Source organism: Talpa europaea (genome assembly GCF_964194135.1).
Source record: "Talpa europaea genome assembly, chromosome: 14".
NCBI classification, from domain to species: Eukaryota; Metazoa; Chordata; class Mammalia; order Eulipotyphla; family Talpidae; genus Talpa; species Talpa europaea.
Window position 1 is genome coordinate 63,061,989 of NC_140082.1, and position 21,041 is coordinate 63,083,029.

Sequence of the window (21,041 nt, forward strand, 5' to 3'; positions counted from 1 at the left end):
GCGGCGGGCGGCCCGCGACCGCGGAGCATAGAGCGCGAGCGGCTAGAGAGGAAGCGCAGAGGGCGGACAACCATAGAGTACGAGTCCGGACACAACCCGGATGGCGCGTCTCCCAGCTCAGTCCACTCACAGCCCTTGGGCGTCTGCGCCGGGGCGGAAGCGGAAGTGAGGGAGAACAGCGCGAAGAGGTCGCGGTTCGCATGCGCAGCTTCCTGTGTTTACTTCCGCCGGCGTCGCTGGCAGCCAGGGGGTGCAGCACGTGGGGAGCCATGCGAGAGGCAATCCGGGGTAGCGACCCTGGGTAAGATTGGGGCGCAGCGTAGGGGGAGACCATGTGGGGCGCAGTGACAGGGCTCTCTTCGCGGCCGACGCTCGCAGCTTTGAACGGCGTTGGTCGCTTCTGCATTCTGGGATCCGGGGCGGCGAGGAGGAAGGATGTGTCGGCGAGGAATTGCCATGGCTTATCCGATTTACACTCCAGTCTGGATTTCGAAGAAACGCCCTTGTGGCCGTCCGGTTACCGCTTCGACCCCAAGCGTTACGTAACCTCTCCGAAATTGGTTAGGACCGTGACAAAGATTCTACAGAAACCTCAAAAAACTTGCCAGGTCTTCCTGGAGTGCAATCCAGGTGAGTCTGTCGTGGACTGGATGTCTTGGATATTGGAAGTTTTGCAGACTTTTATTGACCATCCTCCGGGTACTGTTTAAGACATCGCCCGTTTCTTCAAGCAGCTTATATGATCTATATTAATTGTCACACCACAAAATATTTTTGTAGTAGTTTGCGCTTTGCATATTTTGGTAAAACGTGTTCTGTAGGTCTAGCCGCCTCTCCCAAATATTAGTTGCAAGCCACCCCCCGAGAACTTTATCTTATCCTCGTCTGTGTCCTATAGACCGTAGCAGAATGCTGAGCACACAAGGGTTAGAGTTTTTGAAAGCTGATGTTTGAAAGACACCATTTCTTATCAAGAAAAAACAGTTCTCTTTAGATTTGTCAGTGTGTGAGGTACTTAACATCGGAATAGTTTGTGAATAAGTGGTAGCTTGATGCAGCCTTTTTGTATGTTTTTAAGAGATTGTGAAACATCGCGGTTGAGAGCTTAGGTTGTGTAGTCTTTGACAGAATGGATTCAAAGCCAGCGCCAACACTTAACCAGTTGTGATGCTGGAGTCACGTGATTGTATCTAATCCCTAGTTTTCTTATATGTAAATAAGTAGAGTAATACCTACTTTGGAGATGTGAAAATTAAAATTAGATAATGCATGTAAAACATCTAATAAGAGTTCATTGAAAGCAATTATGTTTATTTTTTCGCAAATAAACTTTTCATTCTCTTACTATACTAGGTCCTGGAATCTTGACTAAAGCATTTGTTGAAAGTGGTCATAAAGTGGTTGCCCTTGAAAGTGACAGTACTTTTATTCCACATTTGGAGGTATATGCTTAGTTTCTCAAAGTAATCAGTTTTTTAATTGGCTACCTTTGGGTGTTTCGGGGAAATAAAATTAAGCACACAATTTATTGTTATATATTCATTAGGGGTCATGCCTTAAATGTCTTGTTATCTATCCCCAGTGTCTAGACAACAGTAAATATCAATGCTTGTCAAATGACTCAAGAGCTTGCAAGTTCTGAAACTTGTTTTCTGGTTCTAGCTCGTCTGTTGGCTAGCTGAGTGATTTTGTACAAGGACTATATATAACTGGTATCTATGGGCTTGTTTTGTCAGCTCTAGTAGGCTCTGCTGTGCACCTGCTTTCTCTGATCTTAGAATCTAATTGAAGTGCCCTATTTTAAATGATTTTTTATTAGTTCAAATTAGGCTTATGGGATCTGTAACTAATACTCCCACTACTAATTTCCCCAGCAATACTGCATGGTGAACAAATTAGCTCAGTAAAAAGATTGAGATGTGGACCCCTTCTAGCAGACAAGGAGCTTTTCCTTTTTTTAGTTGATTCTGTCTTTAGAAAAAGTAAATGAAGTGCCTCCCCGGTGGCGCAGCTGTTGAGCGCTGGGGTGCGCGGCTGCCAGCAGCCTCTGCAGCGCGGGTTTGATCCCCGGCCGCGGCCGCCGGGCGAGGGTCCCATATGGCGCCCAGACCTCTCCTGCCGCCTGCTGCTCCCCTCAGCAGTGTGCTTCATCTGTCTGCCTGTTCTGCTCCCTGCTCTGGCTCTGATGGATTCTCTCACCCTCCCGCGCTTCTGACTGTACCCCAGTGCTTGTATAAATAAATAAATAAGTCTTTTTTAAAAAAAGTAAATGAAGAATTAAGGGGGAAATGCACAGTGACCTTTACAATGAGTTAAGTTCATTTGGTAAAGGACTACCTAAACTATTCTAGAAAAGGGAGAATATGCTCTTGGATCTTACCTGCCTTCCTGTTTAATATTTTTGTTTTCTCTGGTATGAAATATTTTCCAAAGACTAAAGGTTGGATTGCAACTCCACCAGAGCTCAGATGTGGTCACAGAATCTGCCCTGTGCCCCAGGCAGTAGCTACTAAGCAGGTAGAGATTAGAGTGAAGAAATTTTTTTAACTGAAGCCATTGAAATAAAGGAAGGAAACGAAAATGATTCAGTAAGAATTTGTTGGTATTTTACTTAGGGAACTTTTTCTTAGTAGTAGTATTGTACTTTAATCACTTTTCAAATACTAATTTCTTTGACCGATGTTAAGTTTTAAGGTTCCTTAATAATATTTTCTTTACATCTTTATTAAGGTAGTAATTTTTTAGTAAGAATTCTTTTTTGAAGTAGATCTTGGAACTAAGAAATTTGCATACCACTGAAATTTCTTAACATGTTATCTCTACCTCTTTAGTCCCTACAAAATAATCTGGGTGGAAAACTACAAGTGGTTCACTGTGACTTCTTTAAAATGGATCCTAGAAATGGTGGAATAGTGAAACCTCCTATTATGATTTCACATACACTTTTTAAGAATTTGGGAATAGAAGAAGTTCCTTGGAAAGCAGGTAATTTTTATCATTCAGTGAAACAGCAGATACCTTATATTTTTTCTGCTTTTGTCAAAGAGATTTGTATACAATTTATATTATACAATTTATGGTCAGATGCCTTGAAGTTGAATGTGGGCTTTCTTTTCACTTAGACATAAATAATCATAGCAGTTACACAGAAGCCAAGTTCAGTATGCTGAGTCTTAGTTTTAATTGAAATACACTTAAAGTTTATAGTTTGTTGACTTAATTTGACTCAATAAAATATGGTCATAGGAAAAGTATTAAGAATTGATTCAAATATTCTTGCTGTCTTCTTAACAGGTATCCCATTTAAAGTAATTGGAAGCTTCCCAATTAAGAATGAGAAAAGGATGCTTTGGAAAATTTTACATGACATATATTCTTGTTCTTCTATATTTAAATATGGTCGAATAGAACTAAATATGTTCATTAGTGAATCGGAATATCAGGTAAGTTAATAATAAGTACCTGATTCTTTTGGTGGGTGGGGGGGCGAAGGGAAGATGTGTACAGAGTTGCTGAAGAGAGCTGGGGATCTGGGATTGCTGGAGGATGTTGATTTTCTGACCAAGGGGAAGAAACTTTTCAAGTGGAAGAATTGTGAGGTCTGGCAGGGTGCGATCTTGCCAAACAAGTTCATTTGCCAAAAAGTCATTTAAATCTGAAAGCTGAAATTCAGGCCATTTTAAGAAATAGGTGGAGAGAGTTATCACAGCAACTGGCACCTCAGCAACTCATTGAAGGTACACAGGATGAGAATGAGTGGAGTTGTAGGAGTCAGTGTACCCCGTCATTGGTCTTACTCTGTTTAATTATAATTTGGGTTTTTGACACTTGATGCTACTAAGATTATCTTTAAATTTCTGTAGAGCAATCTTTAGGTTTGGGGTTTTTTGGTTTTGTTTTGTTTTTTTTTAAAGATTATTTATTTATATAAGAACTGGGGTACAGGCCAGATTCGCAGATGGATGAGAGGATTCACCAGAGACAGAATGGGGAACAGAACAGGCAGACTGACGAAATACACTACTGAGAGGAGCGGCAGGCGAAACAGGAGAGGTCTGCCGCGCCATTGGGTTTTGTTTTTTTTTTTTTTTGAAGGTATTTTTTTTTTTAATTCCAGTAAAATAGAACATAAATTTACCATCTCAGCTGTTTTTAAGTGTGTATGTTGGTGATATTAAGTACATTCACATTGTGGTACCACTGTTATTCATCAGAGCTTTTCATCTATTTCTTACAACAATTCTAAAACTGAAACCCTGTGCCCATTAAACACCAACTCCCCTTCTCCTCCCCACCCACTACCTCGTATAACTAGAATCATACAATATTATCCTTTATATCTGGCTTATTTCAGTTAGCTTAATGTCTAATTCACATTGTAATGTGTGTCAGAATTTCCTTTTTAAAGGATAAATAATCCATTGTATGTGTACACCATGTTTTATTATGCATTCACCCATCATTAGCTATTTGGGATGCATCTACTTTTTGGTTACTGTGAACAAATCTGCAATAAACATTGGTGCGCAAATATGTATGTGAGTACCTGCTTCCAGCTCTTTTGGATGTATACCCAGAAGAGGAATTGCTGGATCTTATGGTAATTCTATTTTTAATTTTTTGAGGAACCATCATTCTGTTTTTTATAGCAGTGGTTTGTAATTTTCAGCATAGAATCTTTCATCTTGGTGAAGTTGATTCCTTAGTATTATTTTTGATTATGCTGTTATAAGAAAAGGTGTTGTAATTTCTATCAGATTGTTTTTAGTGTTTTTCTGTTCTTGTGTGTGGATTTTTTACTTGCTTAATTCATTTATTGATTCTAACTGTTTTTTGGTGTAGAATCTTATCTTTCAGCCCAATATAATAGAAGATGCTTATTTGTATTTAAGAGAGCTATGAGTTAGGATAGTGGGGCTAGTAGTGGAGGGATGATTTTTTTTACCAGGTCCACATACTAAGTAAAGATCATGGACAGAGAGAAGGAATCTCAGAACCTTGGACTGTACATGCTGTGCATATACTTGAAAGAATAAAAGAAGGCCTCCCTGGTGGCGCAGGGGTTAAGATGCAACCTATGAAGCAATATGCAACCACTGCAGCACGAGTTCGATTCCTGGCCCGCCAGGGAGAAACCCACATGGTGGGACAGACTTCTCCTGTCTTGCCCACTGCTCCCCTCAGCAGTGTACTTTGGTCCGTCCGTCTGCCTGTTCTGTTCCCTGCTCTGTCTCTGGTGAATCCTCTCACCCTCCGCATCTCTGACCTGTACCGCAATTCTTGTATAAATATAAATAAATCTTTAAAAAAAAAGAGAATATAAAGAAGAGAAATTAGGAAATGCTTTAATGCATTCATTAATCCTGCTGCTGGGAAATGTAGACCCCTCCTGCCTCACCCACTGCTCCTCTCAGCAGTGTGTTTCAGTAGATCTTCCTGTTCTGCTCCCCACTCTCTGGTGAATCCTCTCACCACCCGCTCCTCTGGCCTACACCCCAGTTCTTATATGCATAAATAAATAAATCTTTAAAAAAATTTGTTTGGGCTGACAATCAAAGCATGAGCAGCTATTTCAGTGAATGAGAAGACACTACAAAGAAGGGAAACACAGGTGAAAATGGTCACAGTGAAAGAAGTGGGATCCAACTCGTGCTGCATTCACTAGTGATAGCTTGATAGCACTGTCTTTAACACCTGCGCCACCAGGGAGCCCCCGCCCCCAAACGATTCTTGACTCAAAATTTAGTAACTCTCTTGATACATGCATCTAACATACCTGTCCTCCACTGTAATTACACATTTTTATTTCACTGTAAGTATATGTGATGATATATTTAAACATGAATGTTGAAAAAGACATTTTCCTCAACAGCTAAGATTTTGCACTGGGGCTTCCCTGGTGGCGCAGGTGGTTCAGCGCAGTGCTGTGAAGCTGTCCACAGCCTCTGTAGTGCCAGTTCGATCCCTGCTGGCCTCAGAGTAGCTTACCCACATGGCTCAGCAGACCTCTCCTGTCTCGCCCACTGCTCCCCTCAGCAGTGTATTTCAGTCCTTCAGCCTGTTCTGTTCCCTGATCTGTCTCTAGTGAATCCTCTCCCCCCCCCCCCCGCGCATCTGGCCTGTATAAATAAAATCTTATTTTATTTATAATAAAATGTGTATAAATAAAATCTTTAAAAAAAAGATTTTGCATTTTTTTTAATTTGTAGGTACAATTAACATTTGAGTTTTATTGGTTATAGTTATTTATAATATGTAACTTTAATTTTCCTCTTACTAGAAACTCGTGGCAAGTCCTAGAACTGCACCCTTCTATCAACCTTTAAGTGTGCTCTGGCAAGTAGCTTGTGATATTAAGCTTCTGCATGTGGTGAGTAAAAGCCTTCTAAATTTATACAGAGAACTTGGTGGCTTTCAAAGTCTATATTTGTGTGACTAGTAAATGAATGAAAATGAAATACTAATTTGATTATTTTCCCCAACTATTGGTGATGATAAAGCAAGGTAATTTTGTGCTGATTTTTGTGGCAACACATTTATATTTACTCTGATTATAAAAATAATGTATCCTTGCTATAAAAGTGTTAACACTTGTTAAAGAAAGAAAAGGACAATTAAAAAATCACCACTACAGTTCTGCCACCCAGAGGTCACTATGGATGTTTGTGGCATATTTTTACTCTTTCATTTTTTCTGTGCTGTATTTTTATTTGTATAGTAGAAATTATATTACTTTGTATTCTGGTTTTTTAAACTTAATAGCTAGTAGTTAATTGTAAGATTTTTCCCTTGTCACTGAACATTTTTCTTGTTTTTTTGGCTGTATAATACTTCAGTATAGAACATTCCCCTTTTTAGTTTATTTTCCCAGGCAAGGTCAAAGTTGACTGCTTATTATTTTATTTTAGTGACCACATTATAGAAATTAAAAAGAAAACAGGTGAAATGTAATTTTAATATTAACCTCAATTTAAAATATTGTCATTTCAGGGCCTCCCCGGTGGCACAGTGGTTGAGCGCTGGGTTGCGAAGCTGCCCGCAGCCTCAGCGGCGCCGGTTCGATCCCCGGCTGCTCCCCGGCCACCGGAGGAGGGTCCCACATGGCGTGCAGACCTCTCCTGCCGCCCGCTGCTCTCCTCAGCAGTGTGCTTCGGTCCTTCTGCCTGCTCTGCTTCCCGCTCTGGCTCTGGTGAATTCTCTCACCCTCCCACGCTTCTGACTGTACCCAATGCATGTATAAAAACAAAAACAAGCAAATAAATAAAACATGCCTCTAAAAAAAAAAAAGTTTAAAAAAAAATAAAATAAAATATTGTCATTTCAGGATATAATATTTCAAATTTAGATATTACCTAATTTTCATTTTCATTGTATTGTGACTTGGCTTTTGAAATCCAGTATTTATACATCTCAATTCAGACTAGATACATACAAGGGTTCAATAGCCCTGTGTGATTAGTGACTGCCATATTTAATAGCAGATTACTAGAGCGAAAGAAAAAAATGACAAATACTATTTCTTACCATAATTTGTCCATTCTCTATTTAGTAGATTTGTGTGTATATCAGCTTGTTTTGATGGGACATATGTTTATATGTTATGAGTGCTTGTTCTTTTAAAGGTGTGTTAGTTTAATTTTTTTATTTTACAATGGGTATCTCATGTAATTTCTTCATTGCTTTTGTCCAGGTACATGGTAAGCCTGAGAATGTGCGTACTTAGAATGTTAGCTCATTTGAGTTTTGTTTCTATTCTTTTATTTCCTCTGAAATGTATGAGGTTCTTAGATTGGATCTCTGTTCTTTTTGTCATGCTCTCATCATTTTTCTGTGTTCTCAGAAATCTTTTTTTACTTAGACTTAACACCACTGGTTGTGCTTTATGCCTACAGTGGTATTTTATAAGCTTGATATTGTAGTTCTTGGTTTCTCTAAAATCCTTTCTTACTCCACTGATCTCCTCTGCTTGTTGATTTTTATCTCAGTCTCTTCTCTAATTATGGCTTTTCTTCACAGAGGTCTCCTAAGGCCTTAGGCTTTCAGGGCAGTTTTCTAGTTCTGTAGTATTTGTTTTCAAAGACCCTGTGTTGAATTTTGCCATTTTTTAACCTTTAAGAAGGAGAGATCTTTAAACATTTGTTCATTGTATTTTTACAATTGGAGAGTTGGTTGTTGAACTCAGTTCCCATGGTCTTGCTCATTTCCTTTCCTTTGGCTTTGGCAGATGGGAGTCAGGTTTCCTCTTGGTCCATGCTGTGCCCTAAACTGCTTTAGCGGGGCTGGGGGAGGTGGAAACTAGTAACCAATGTATGCTGCTGCTGCTTTTCCTTCTTCCACTTAGTAACTTAGAACTGCTAGGGATTTCCTGAATGGAAAATAGTTGCATTTTTTTCTATTCCATTTCCATTGTCACTATAAATATCCAGAAATGACCATTTTTGATACTAGACCTTCAAACCTTATATCCATTTAGTAAGTTTTAGTCTTTGTTAGATATAAAAAGATAAGATCCTTTTTTAAAATTGGCCCCAAATATCTTTAGTTGTATTGTATATCCCCTTACATGTTCCATCATATTCAAATGAGTCTGATTAATAGGTTTTACTACTTAGGTAAGGTGAAGATATCCTCGGTATTAATCTTCATTGTTCCTAAACTGACTGTGACTATAATATGGAAATGTTGGCTATTAAAAATTGTGACTTAAGAACCTATTTGCATGGCTATATCAAGGGTAGTTTTCTTTTATCTAAGTAAGAGAGCTGTCAGTATTGGAATATGTCTATGATTCCTCTTTATGTTAAAAAAAGAAGAGGTGTATATGATTTAACTTTTACATGTGACTTAAATTCAGTAAGACTGGCAGTTTAGATTTAATTTATCTGTTAAATATTAATTTATTCTGTTAGTCATTTTTTAAAGTCAGTAATAATTTGGGCACTTTGACCAAAGAAAACTGAAAGAAATATTATTTTATTTTTGTTTATCTTCTCTTTAGGAGCCTTGCTCATCATTTGATCTATACACCCAAAATGGGATATTGGAAAAGTCGGGTTATAGGGTAAGAATCAATACCTTTCTCTTTGTCCTCTGAATCGAAAAGGTTGTTCATTTGTTTAAGATTAACTGGCATTCTGTATTTATCTAAATTTTAATTTTAGAAATTTTAATGACCATATCTTACCCCCTTTAATAATATCAAGTTATTTTGGAATAGAGCTGTATTTTTGAGGTACTTATATGGTGGATGCTATCATAGTAATAGAGCTAAGCAGAGAAATCTCAGTTCTATTTTAATTTCCTTTGAAATAAAAATACATCTCAAATTTGGAAAATATAATCATTTTCCTATTCATCTAATTTGATAAATCAAAAATAATGTTATATATAAATTTTTGTTATATTTAAAATAAACATGGGCCTCCCCTGGTGGCACAGCGGTTGAGCGCTGGGCTGCGAGACTGCCCTCAGCCTCTGCAGTGCTGGTTCGTTCCCCAGCCACTGGCGAGGGTCCCACAAAATAAATAAATAAATAGATAAATAAATAAATAAATAGGGGGTCACTGCCAAACATGTGACATTTCCTAAGAACTTAAACAAGGCTCCGTCTTTTTTAAGGATCATTTTAGGGGAAAGACATCTAACCTTATATCATGCCAAATACAGTTTTTTTCTTATTAAGATTTATTTATTCATGCATACAAGAAACGGGGTACAAGCCAGATGTGTGAGAGGGTGAGAGGATTCACCAGAGACAGAATGGGGAACAGAACAGGCAGACTGATGAAATACACTGCTGAGGGGAGCAGCGGGCAAGACAGAAGAGGTCTGCTGTGCCATGTGGGATTCTCGCTGGCCGGCCGAGATCAAACTGGTGCTGCAGTGGCTGTGGACAGCTTCACAACACTGTGCTCAACTGCCTGAGCCACCAGGGGAGGTCCCCAAATACAGTTTTTTACATTAACCTGTATAATACTATGTCCTAGTGCAGGATGGCAAGATATTTCTGTAAGAATCCAGATGGTAAATACTTTATGCTTTGCAGGGCATGTATAATCTCTGCCATATTCTTTATTTCTGCTTTTTAAAACAAATTTAATCCTTCACAGATGTAAAACATTCTCAGCCCTAGACTATAAAAAACAGGCAGGCCATGTACCATAGTTTGTTAATCCTTTTTTTTAATGTCCAATTAAAAATTATGTCAATTTTATTTAATCCTTACATTTGATTGATGTGGTTCACACAGAGAAGGGGGCCTCCCTGGTGGCGCAAGGGGTTAAGATGCGACCTATGAAGTTATCCATAGCCACTGCAGTGCAAGTTCGATCCCAGCCAGGGAGCTACCCACATGGCACAGCAGACCTCTCCTGACTATCCAGCTGCTCCTCTCAACAGTGTATTTCAGTCAGTCCACCTGTTCAGTTCCCCACTCTGTCTCTGGTGAATCCTCTCACCCTACCCAACCCCCACCTCTCGCCTGTACCCAGGTTCTTGTATGCATAAATAAATAAATCTTAAAAAAAAAATAGAGAAGGAACTCAGTACCTGTTAATGTTATGTTTGAATTTGTTTTTATCCTACTTGTAAATTAAAAAGCTGCTGTTCTTTCATGGATATGGGCCAAAGATACAGACTCATGGATTAGACTAAGGACTTTATTTGCTTCCAAGCCCCAGGAGTGATGTGATATGACTTACATGGATGGTGTGCATTGCTTATGCTGTGGGTCTGTATTGCAGCTGAGGAACAGAGAGCTGAAGAAGTCCACCTCTGTTATATAGCAATACTAATAAACAATTCTGCTTTTCATCCTGGTGCGAGACATCTTATCCCTCAAGGTGACTCACCAAACAGCCCTAAGAAATGACCAAACTAAAGAGCAGTTAGGACCTTGCATTCTTGGCACACCCAACATTGGTATGTTCTATACAGGGACACTCAGGGTCTATGATGATTGTCTCTTACACCAAGAACCTTAAATGAGTAAGTGAACAGTGTCTTACTCTGACAATATTTTATGACTAGTGCAACTTATTTTCCCTTTTCTTCAGGCGGCCTTAAACCAAGTACAACAAAGAATCTGTTTTGTTCGATTGACTCCTCGTAAAAATTTATTCACAGAATACTTGACACCTATTAACTATGATACCTTTTTTCACATGACGAAGCAGTGTTTTGTAAAGCGCAGTGCCAGGCTATTGGACCATTTACCGTAAGTAAAAAGAAGAAAGCATGTATAGAAGCAATAATTTAATGGGAGAATTGTACTTCCATGTTAGAGCCCTATTTTCTAATATCTTGTTTATCTTGAACAGAATCAGGTACCATGATTTCATTCATCTGTTGTTTTTTTTTTTGTTTTTTTTCCCCCCCAAAATAGTTATCTGGTGCACATTTTAAGAAAAACATGATTTTCTGTTTACTCTCCTAAGCTTTATTTTTTTTTTTTAAACTTCTGTGAAAAAACAGGGATGCTTCCAGGTTGTTTTATTTTTATCAGGGTGTACTCCTAGGATCAATCCACATGAAGAACTTTGGAGAGTTAGTGCTAGCACATCCACTATCACCTTTTGTCATTGCCTGACCTTAGTGGTTCTATTTCCTAAACAAGGAAGGCACAGATCATTGTACAACTACCCCTGCCTTCTTCGCAGGGATTAAATTATATATAAAGCTATATAAAAAATTACAGCATTACTACCTACTTTGTATCTATATAATTTTTATGTAAGGCTAATGTGTACAGTTCTCTTTTTTTTTAACTTTTTTTTTTTTTAGATTTATTTATTTATTTATTTATACAAGCAATGGGTACAGTCAGAAGTGCGGGAGGGTGAGAGAATTCATCAGAGCCAGAGCGGGGAACAGAACAGGCAGATGGACGAAATACACAGCTGAGGGGAGCTGCAGGTGTGGCAGGAGAGGTCTGCGCACCATGTGGGACCCTCGCCGGTGGCCGGAGGTCAAACTGGCACTGCAGAGGCTGCAGGCAGCTTCGCAGCCCAGCACTCAACCGCTGCACCACCAGGGGAGGCCAGTACAGTTCTCTTAAGTTATGCTTTATAATTCATAATTAGGAGCCCATAGTCATTCAAAGTATTGTCAGATGATGGACAAAATCATTTTAATTAACTTGATCATTTAATATGTAACTGAACTATTGATTATATGACGTGAAAATAAATGTCAAAAGTGGCAATGGACCAACAAAACTAATATGTTATTTTTCATCTTGACACCTTGTGGCTATTTTGAATAAAAATATCAAGAATTTAGTTAAGTCCTCACTTTGTTGTTAATAGGTTCTTGGAAACTGCAATTTTTAAATGAAACTGCCTATAGTGAAAGTAGGTTTTCAAATAAAGTTTTGTTCAGCTAACTGGGATTGTAATTGTTTTAATCAACATTATAACAAAAGGGCGGGAACTAGGAAATTAAGAAATAATTATGGTAAACTGATGCAAAATGTTAAAAATTCCCCTTGATGATCTTTATGAATTGAAAGCATGTTTACACTTGTAACCAAGATCCTATTCAAAGTCAAAAGGCACTTACTGGAAATATTTTCCAACAAAATATTTTATTACAATTATTCACTTACTGTTAGAGACCCATTGATGGTGTTTTGCAGGGCTAATAGATAAGGCAGTTTTCTGCTTTATAACTTACTCACATAAAGATGTGAACAATTATTCCCTCCTCTTTGATACTGCCAGACAACAGTTTCTGCTTTTCAACTTATTGAAGTTTTACATGAACCTAGATGGAGGTAGAATGTTTGCAAAGGGAGTTGAAAATGAAAGTGGTAGGCAGAAAAAAAAATTTAAAGGGGGCTCCTCAATTAGAATTTTGTGTAAGAATTGACAAGCACATGTTAAAACCTAAATCTGCTTTTTCATTACAAGTAAGCTGTGAATATTTAGGAATAAACAGTTAAAGGTGTTCATTATCTGCAAGCTTTTAAAAAAAATTAATTATGTAAAATAAATTAGGCATTCTAAATTGGATTTAGAAGCCATCTCTATTGGTAACAACTCAGTTATGAAAAGAAAATTTCATCAAATTTTTTTGTATTTCTTTTGCAGTTCATTGAGTCCAATTGATACAAAGGACCTACTGAAGAGACTAAATCAATTTGCTAAGTTGAGAATAACAAGAATGTACCCTAAAGACTTTAAACAACTTTTTGAAACTATAGAGTGTTTCGATGAATATACCTACAAATGGTTATATGATGACATCATGGAAGAGGTATCCTAGTAGGAAACTGCACTGTCAAGAAAAGCTGGAGCCATTTATTTATTTGGAAATCATCACACAGATGAAAAGCTAATTGGAAAAGCTCACATGCTTTCACAGAAGATAACTGTTCAGTTTTTATGAAGGCCAAGTAGATAATTTCTTCTAAAGTTGATCCCGTTAGTGTTGGATAAAATAATGACTTGTTTTATTTACAACTAAATAAAATGAAAACTTCAGATAATTTTAAATTTGATCAGGTTGAATTTGTTTTGTTTTAAATTCCTATCTACTGTAAACATACTGATAATTGTAGTATATTTTCAGGTGAAGTTTATTTTACTTTTAAAAATCCTTTCATGCCAAACATCTTACATTGTATTAATTTAACTAGTACACTTTTATTGTTAATTTTTGCTCCTCCTGAGGGGCAAAAGAGTTTGTATATTATGAAGCTGAGAGAGTAAATAAAACTAATTTTTGTGGCTTTAACTTTTCAATTTATTGAAGTGTACTATCAAGTACTGTACAGTGAAGTTATTTAAATTTTAGTATCATTTGAACTTTTAGAAATTAAAATAAATAATGAGATTTTGTGAGTTCTTTTTTTCTTTTGGTCTCTAAATAGCTAATAAAACATTAAATTAACGCTAACTTACTTTAAATTAGGATGTGTATAGGCCATGTAATTTTGGTGAGCTATTTAATCTGTTTTATTAAAAAGTTTCTATCATTTTTGTTCCATCAAAAAGTTAATCTGAGGGTCTTCCTGATGGCACCGGGATTAAATTTCATGCTATCAAGCTATCGCCAGTCACTGTGGCCTGGGGCTCGGCCTGGGTTTGATCCCTGGCCAGGGAGCTTACCCACATGGTGCAGCAGACCTCTCCTGTCTTGCCCACTGCTCCCCTCAGCAGTGTATTTCAGTGGATCCACTTCTGCTCCCCACTCTTTTTGGTGAATCCTCTCAACTGCTATACCTCTGGCCTATACCCCAGTTCTTGTATGCATAAATAAAAAATAAGTCTTTAAAAAAAAAGTTCAGGGCCTCCCCTGGTGTCGCAGCGGTTTAGCGCTGGGCTGCGAGGGCTGCCCACAGCCTCTGCAGTGCCGGTTCGATCCCCGGCCTCCAGCGAGGGTCCCACATGGCACGCAGACCTCTGCTGTCGCACTCACTGCTCCCCTCAGCAATGTGTTTCATCCGTCTGCCTGTTCTGTTACCTGCTTTGGCTCTGATGAATTCTCTCACCCTCCCTCGCTTCTGACTGTACCCAGTGCTTGTGTAAATAAATAAATAAATCTTTAAAAAAAAAAAAGTTCATCTGAAATTAGACCTTTACATAACCCTTAATGGAATTAATACTATTTTTTAGACCATCAAGGAAGCCATAGATTTTAATTCAGACTTTCATCTGATCTTAGATTTCTTTCTTTCCTTTTTTAAAAAAGATTATTTTATGCATACAAGAGCTGGGATGTAGGCCAGAGGTGCGGAGAGGTATTGAGAGAGTTCACCAGATAACAGGGTGGAGCAAAACAGGTGGATTGACTGAAATACACCGCTGAAGGGAGCAGCTGGCGAGACAGGAGAGGTCTGCTGCTCTGTGTAAGTCAGATCCTTGGCTGGGGATTGAACTCATGCTGCAGTGGCTGCTGGTAGATTCATAGTACTGAGACTTTACCCCTTGTGCTACCAGGGAGGCCCAAGGAGGGCATGTTCTTAATGACATTTAAACAAACCAATTTTTCCTATCTTCCCTACTATTGTCATTGGCTTAGAGTTCAATTTGGCTGGAAACTGAATCCATTTTTTCTCTTCCTGTATGTGGCAGTTGTTTCACATAGTAGCAGTAAGGTGCCCCAAAAATTTGAAGTTAAGGTTAGCTGCCTTGTTACTTAGTAAAAACCAGGTAGTTAATAGTGCCCCAAACCCCTGCAGAGGTCAGTTAACTAAAAAGTTATAGTCCATTATAATTTGCAATTAGAAGATCAGGCTACTTTCAGAGACGTGTTGGAGGCAACACCCATCTTGACGATGGGGTATGTGTGACTTCTCTTACAATAATCTTGACTGTGTTAGAAAAGAAAAAGAATACCAGGTTTGGAGTAGATTCCTTTTTTTTTCAAATTTTAAAGAATAAGACATGTAAGTGATGCATGAGGTTACAAGAATGGAGTCAGCTGAGAAGGATGTTTTAAATACAGTTCAGAGGAATTAACTGATGATTTTGGAAAAAGGGCCAAAAGGCCAGAGAAGCACTTTTTGCTTAGCTTAGATTAAAAGAAAAAAATGGAATTAAATATGGCTGCCATATTTAACACATACACCCACACATATACAATATATATATTATATATAAATGTGTGTCAAAGGTTAATAACTTATGAGTGCTATATGCTATATGTTCCCAGAAATAATCAGGCAATGCCCCTTCAGACAGTGGAAAAAGGGACTTGAAAATGACAGATTTGTTAACTGCTGTGGGCAATCAGAAAGGGAGTTATGGAGGGACACTAATAAATCGGGTCTAGTTAAGGCTAGAAACTAATGTATAGTAGCAGTATATACTATGGTGTCATTGGAGGAGTAGAGCAACAAAAAATATGGATGGCCAGATAAATAAAAGGAAAAGTATATTAAGGAGAAGAGCTTTTAGGTCTGTGCATGTGAATAATTAATTTGTAGACTGAGAAACTGGTCTTGACAGTCACTGTTTTTCAGATGGGCTGGATGCAGCCTAATGTCAGTGGTAGTATAGACACATCTGTTATGGGGAGAATTGTTGATGTCCCTGGTAACACCCCTCTTGAATCCATCTCTGGATTTATGCCAAGGCTCTACTTCCTGCTGGCTTCTCTTAGGCAATAATGAAAGTGTGGTGAAAGTACTAATTCAGGCCCTCTTAGTGACACACAAGACAGCAGCAACTTTGACTCAAGGATTCCTTTTGTCCCTGTTCCCTTGTTGGATTCTGCTATGTTCTGATACTTCCTATTCCATTTTCCTCTCTTCTGTTTCCTTCCATTGAGTCAGACCTGCAAACACAGTCTGAAGCATACCCTCCTTCTGTTCCTTCTCAAATCAATTTTTCACGTCTCTAGTCTTAATAGCATGTTTCTCTGCAGACTCAATAATGCAGGAGTTAAGGAATGTGAAAGTAACAGGAAGGAAATGGTTGAAATAATAAAGCAAGTGTTAGAAAGTCATTTAAAAGTCATAAAATATTAAGATATTTAAGGGGCTAATGGGTGGTCATGTGGTTTATTTTGAATCCCTAAAACCTGATGAGTTTAACAAACTGTTCAAAAGCAATGTTGGGAACATGGCCTGGTATTTGAAAAAATGTTTGCACTAGAAAAGTGCCCATACAATTAGCTCTATTTGAGAACACTGTGACTAGAGACAGCTAGGGGAACTAAGAGCTTTAGTTATTACAACAGTACACTCAGTGGTAGCTAAGAATCTGTCTGGTAGTTTTCAGATTATCAACAACTTTCCAATAAGAAAATAGATGTTTTTCTCAAAAATATAGAGGAATGTAGTCAGTTTAAATTTAGAAGATGACTGGGACCAACACAGGCATGTTATGTTAAAAAAAAATTTGTGTTCTATATTATTGACTGTTACCATTTGTTCTGACATCAATAAATTGTAGATTGGGGCCTCCCTGGTGGTGCAGAGTTAAAGTCTCAGTGCTATCAAGCTATCTCAAGCCACTGCGGCATGAGTTTGATTTCCGGCCAGGGAGCTGACCCACATAGCACCACAGGCCTCTCCTGTCTCCCGCGCTGCTCCCTTCAGCAGTTTATTGCAGATCCACCTGTTCTGCTCCCCATTCTGTCTCTGGTGAATCCTTTTTACCCACCCCCAACCCTCCCACACCTCTGGCCTATACCTCAGTTCTTGCATGCATAAATAAATTAAATAAATCTTTAAAAAAATAATAAGTTGTAGAATGGCATTTAACAGGTTACTTACCTGGACCTTGGTTTTTCTTTTTTTTTTTTTTTAGAAATTTATTTATTTATTTATTTATTTATTTATTTATTTATTTATACAAGGACTGGGTACAGTCAGAAGCGCGGGAGGGTGAGAGAATTCACCAGAGCCAGAGCGGGGAGCAGAGCAGGCAGAAGGACCGAAGTACACTGCTAAGGGGAGCAGCGGGCGGCAGGAGAGGTCTGCGCACCATGCGGGACCCTCCTCTGGTGGCCCGGGAGCAGCCGGGGATCAAACCGGCGCTGCAGAGGTTTGCAACCCAGCGCTCAACCGCTGCGCCACCGGGGTGGCCCTGGACCTTGGTTTTTCATGTACAAAATTAAAAGGATTTAACTTTTATGTGGTCTTCTTATCTGTGACAGTCTACAATTCTCTAACAATGTGTTATCAAAAGCATTATCTCCCATAGAAAGGAAAATTTCTCCTTTGCTCCCCATGCAAGGAAAATCTTCTGGAGTATGTTGTCAATACAAAGAAAGCAGAGCTAACAACTGAGCAACTAGCTAGCAACTGAGTCCTAGCTCCAGTCATGCCTGGAGGTATATACATGTCCAAAGCCAAGCAAATGCCTCAAGCCAATAACTTTTATTTAATGTTTAAATTAGTTTGTGGTGAGATTCTATCATTTTCAACCAAATGACCTGATATAAATGCTATCTTAATAGCATTCATCAGTAGCATCCCATCCCCACATTACTACCCAAACTCTTATCTACTAAAAATTAGCATGCTTCTTAAATGATTATGAATATACAAGAGAATATTGTATATTGTATATACAATATTGTATATTCATAACATGCTAATTTGCATGTTTTTGTTGTTGTTTTTTTTTAGCTCCATGCCTGTATATATTACTTGCACCCATCCTAATACTTGAACGAGAGATGTAATACATTTAAAAATAATCCACGGCCTCCCTGGTAGCTCAGGACTTGGAGGCGGTGCTGTCAAGCTGTCGCCAGCCACTGCAGCCCAAGTTCAATCCCCGGCTGGCAAAGGAGCTAACCCACATGGCTCGGCAGACCTCTCCTGCATCGCCCACTGCTCCCCTCAGCAGTGTATTTCAGTAGCTCTGCCTGTTCTGCTCCCCACTCTCTCTCTGGTGAATCCTCTCACCTCCCACACCTCTGGCTTATACCCTAGTTATTGTATGCATAAATGAATAAATAAATATTTTTTAAAAATCCAGTAATTCTTGGTTCATTCGGTTTATAACTAAAATTGTTGGGTAATTCTATATTAACATTTATAGCTACAACTTAATTTACCTCTTACTAATAAAATAGTATATTAGACCTTTAATTAGGGTTTATAGGGTATTGAGGCACAAAATTCTATGCTCTTGGCTTTTATCTGCTCATTAAAAGTGAACTATGAAAGTAATGGAACAGGTAGAGTGAGAGAGCATTGCTTTTTGTGTATTGTTAAAATTCAACTTACATTACTGATGAAAGCTAACTGTAAAGCAAATTAGTAAAGATTTCCATTGGAAACATCAAATCTTGAACATCTGGACAAAGATCAGTTTTAAGATCCTAATATAGAAACCTCTATTCTGTGTACCATGAACCTCTTGTAACATCCTCTAGTTCTCTACAAAATAAACTTAGCCTTTTACAATTTTCATTTAAGAGAAACCTCTAAAATCTGTTGAGTGCAGGATGGAATTGAACCTACATATTCTGGGCTTCTGTTTTTATAAAATACATCTGAACCATAATGTGGCTCCTCCCAGGCAACTTAAAAAGTGGAATCACCTGTCTTTTCACATTACAGAGATTATATATATATAAAAATGGAGTAACCTGCTTTGGAAAATAAGTGCTATGTATTATATAGTGGGCTACTTCCCAGTTTTCAAAGACCCTCTTCTTCCTCTAAGTTAGAGCCAAAGACCCTCAATTCCAGGCTCACTAACAATAACCAAGTCAGGAAATACTTAAATCATTTCAACTTTACATTCTGTTGTTCAGCATCAAGGTATCCTGGCTCCACAAGATTTCAATAGCTGAAGTCCTTCCTTTCTATGCATCGAACTTTTGCTTGGGGAGCTCATGCATTCTCTCGCTGGTACACTCTTCACAGGCACACCCCAGCACACTCAGATTCATGAAAGAAAAAACCTAGGAGACTAGGACCTGAGAGCCTGTCATTCATATTCATGTCAAATCTCTGCATGGTAATTATGAGCACCAAATTAATACTGCAGGAAGGTGGGAGTTTGCACTGCTGAAATTCCACCCTCCCCCACCTCCCATGCCAGTGCCTGCTTCTGAGATCAAAAGCCTTGGGTCCCTGTTTCCAAATATGGATCCAAAGAAAGACACTTTTTTTTTTTAAAAAAGATTTATTTATTTATTTATTTATGCAAGCACTGAGTACAGTCAGAAGCGCCAGAGGGTGAGAGAATTCACCAGAGCCAGAGCTGGGAGCAGAGCAGGCAGAAGGACCGAAGTACACTGCTGAGGGGAGCAGCGGGCGGCAGGAGAGGTCTGCGCGCCATGTGGGACCCTCCTCCGGTGGCCTGGGAGCAGCCCGGGATGGAACCGGCGCTGCAGAGGCTGCGGGCAGCTTCGCAACCCAGCGCTCAACCGCTGCGCCACCGGGGAGGCCCGAAAGACACTTCTTATACAACCTCTCAAACAGTGAATTTTTCTGACAGTATAGATATTATCTTAGCGTAAGCAGCTAGATCAGAGTGCTTTGTTCTCTTGATTGTGGTTAGAGAATTTGATCCTTGATCCAGGCATCATCTCCTGTCTTTCCTAGACTCTGCTGTACTTCCAACAATGACATTGATCATGGAATGAAGAGAAATGATAAAGATACTGTAAAATAATATCTATGCATTTCTATGTAAATACACATACATTTATGTGTGTGTGTTTCTCCCCTGTTCCTGACACTGCTCCTAAAACTTCTGTAAATTCCTAAGTAATGAAAGCATAGGAGCACCTTTTATTCTATTATTTGTTTCCTGACACAGGGCTCCTGAAGTCCTTGTAATTTCCTGAGTGACAGGAGTATTTTTAGTTGTAACAAGGTAACTCTGGTTGAGGTCCTGAATGGGGCCTTGTACCCAGAAAAATCTAGTCATACTTAGAATTTTCAGGCTTGCCCCTCATTTTCTTGAGAAGGGAGAAGGGCTGAAAATGGAGTTAATAACTGATAATGTCTATGCCATGAAGGGTCTAGAAAATCACACAAGGGTTCAGATGGATTGTGAGTTGGTAACACATGAAGGTGTTGAATATTGTGCCAAGAGAAGGAAAGGAAGCTCCACGCCTGTCCCACATTCCTTGCCCTGTGATGCTCTGTCATCTGGGTATTTATCTATATCCTTTATTAAATCCCTTAATAAACTGGTAAAAATCAGTGTTAACTTGATCTTGTAAGCTGCTCTAGCAAATTGAACTCCAGGATGCAGTCACTGGAACCTCTAATCTATAGACAGTTGGTCAGAAGCTCAGGTGATATCCTGGGCTTGTCACTGGCCCAGGTGATAACCTGGGGTTGTCACTTGTCAATGGTATTGATGGGGAAGGGGCAGTCTTGGTCTACTGAGCCCTCAGTCTCTGGTAGAAAGCATCAGGATTGAGTTCAATTGTAGGACACCTAGTTGGTGTTGAAAAGAATTGCTTATTATAAGGAAAAACCTCCACATATTTGGTGACCAGAAGTATAAGAAACAAAGGATGCAATGTGCGTTGGAAAGGAGACCCACAGAGAAGAAAGACATAATAAGGAAGAGCTGACATTTTTCCTACTTAGGAAAAAAAAACCCTGTATTTCCTTT

At 38.8% G+C, this 21,041-nt stretch overlaps 1 protein-coding gene across 1 annotated transcript; it reads left to right on the plus strand.

The window, feature by feature from the left end:
• Nucleotides 1-332: 332 nt before the first annotated feature.
• Nucleotides 333-16,111, plus strand: TFB2M (transcription factor B2, mitochondrial; the record flags this gene model as incomplete). The annotated part of the gene is made up of 9 exons (XM_084254052.1): nucleotides 333-630; nucleotides 1,354-1,442; nucleotides 2,832-2,985; nucleotides 3,295-3,443; nucleotides 6,281-6,370; nucleotides 8,999-9,061; nucleotides 11,055-11,215; nucleotides 13,089-13,254; nucleotides 15,929-16,111. 9 exons carry the CDS (start codon nucleotides 333-335, stop codon nucleotides 16,109-16,111), a joined length of 1,353 nt encoding a protein of 450 aa, XP_084110178.1.
• Between the last annotated feature and the right edge of the window lie 4,930 nt (nucleotides 16,112-21,041).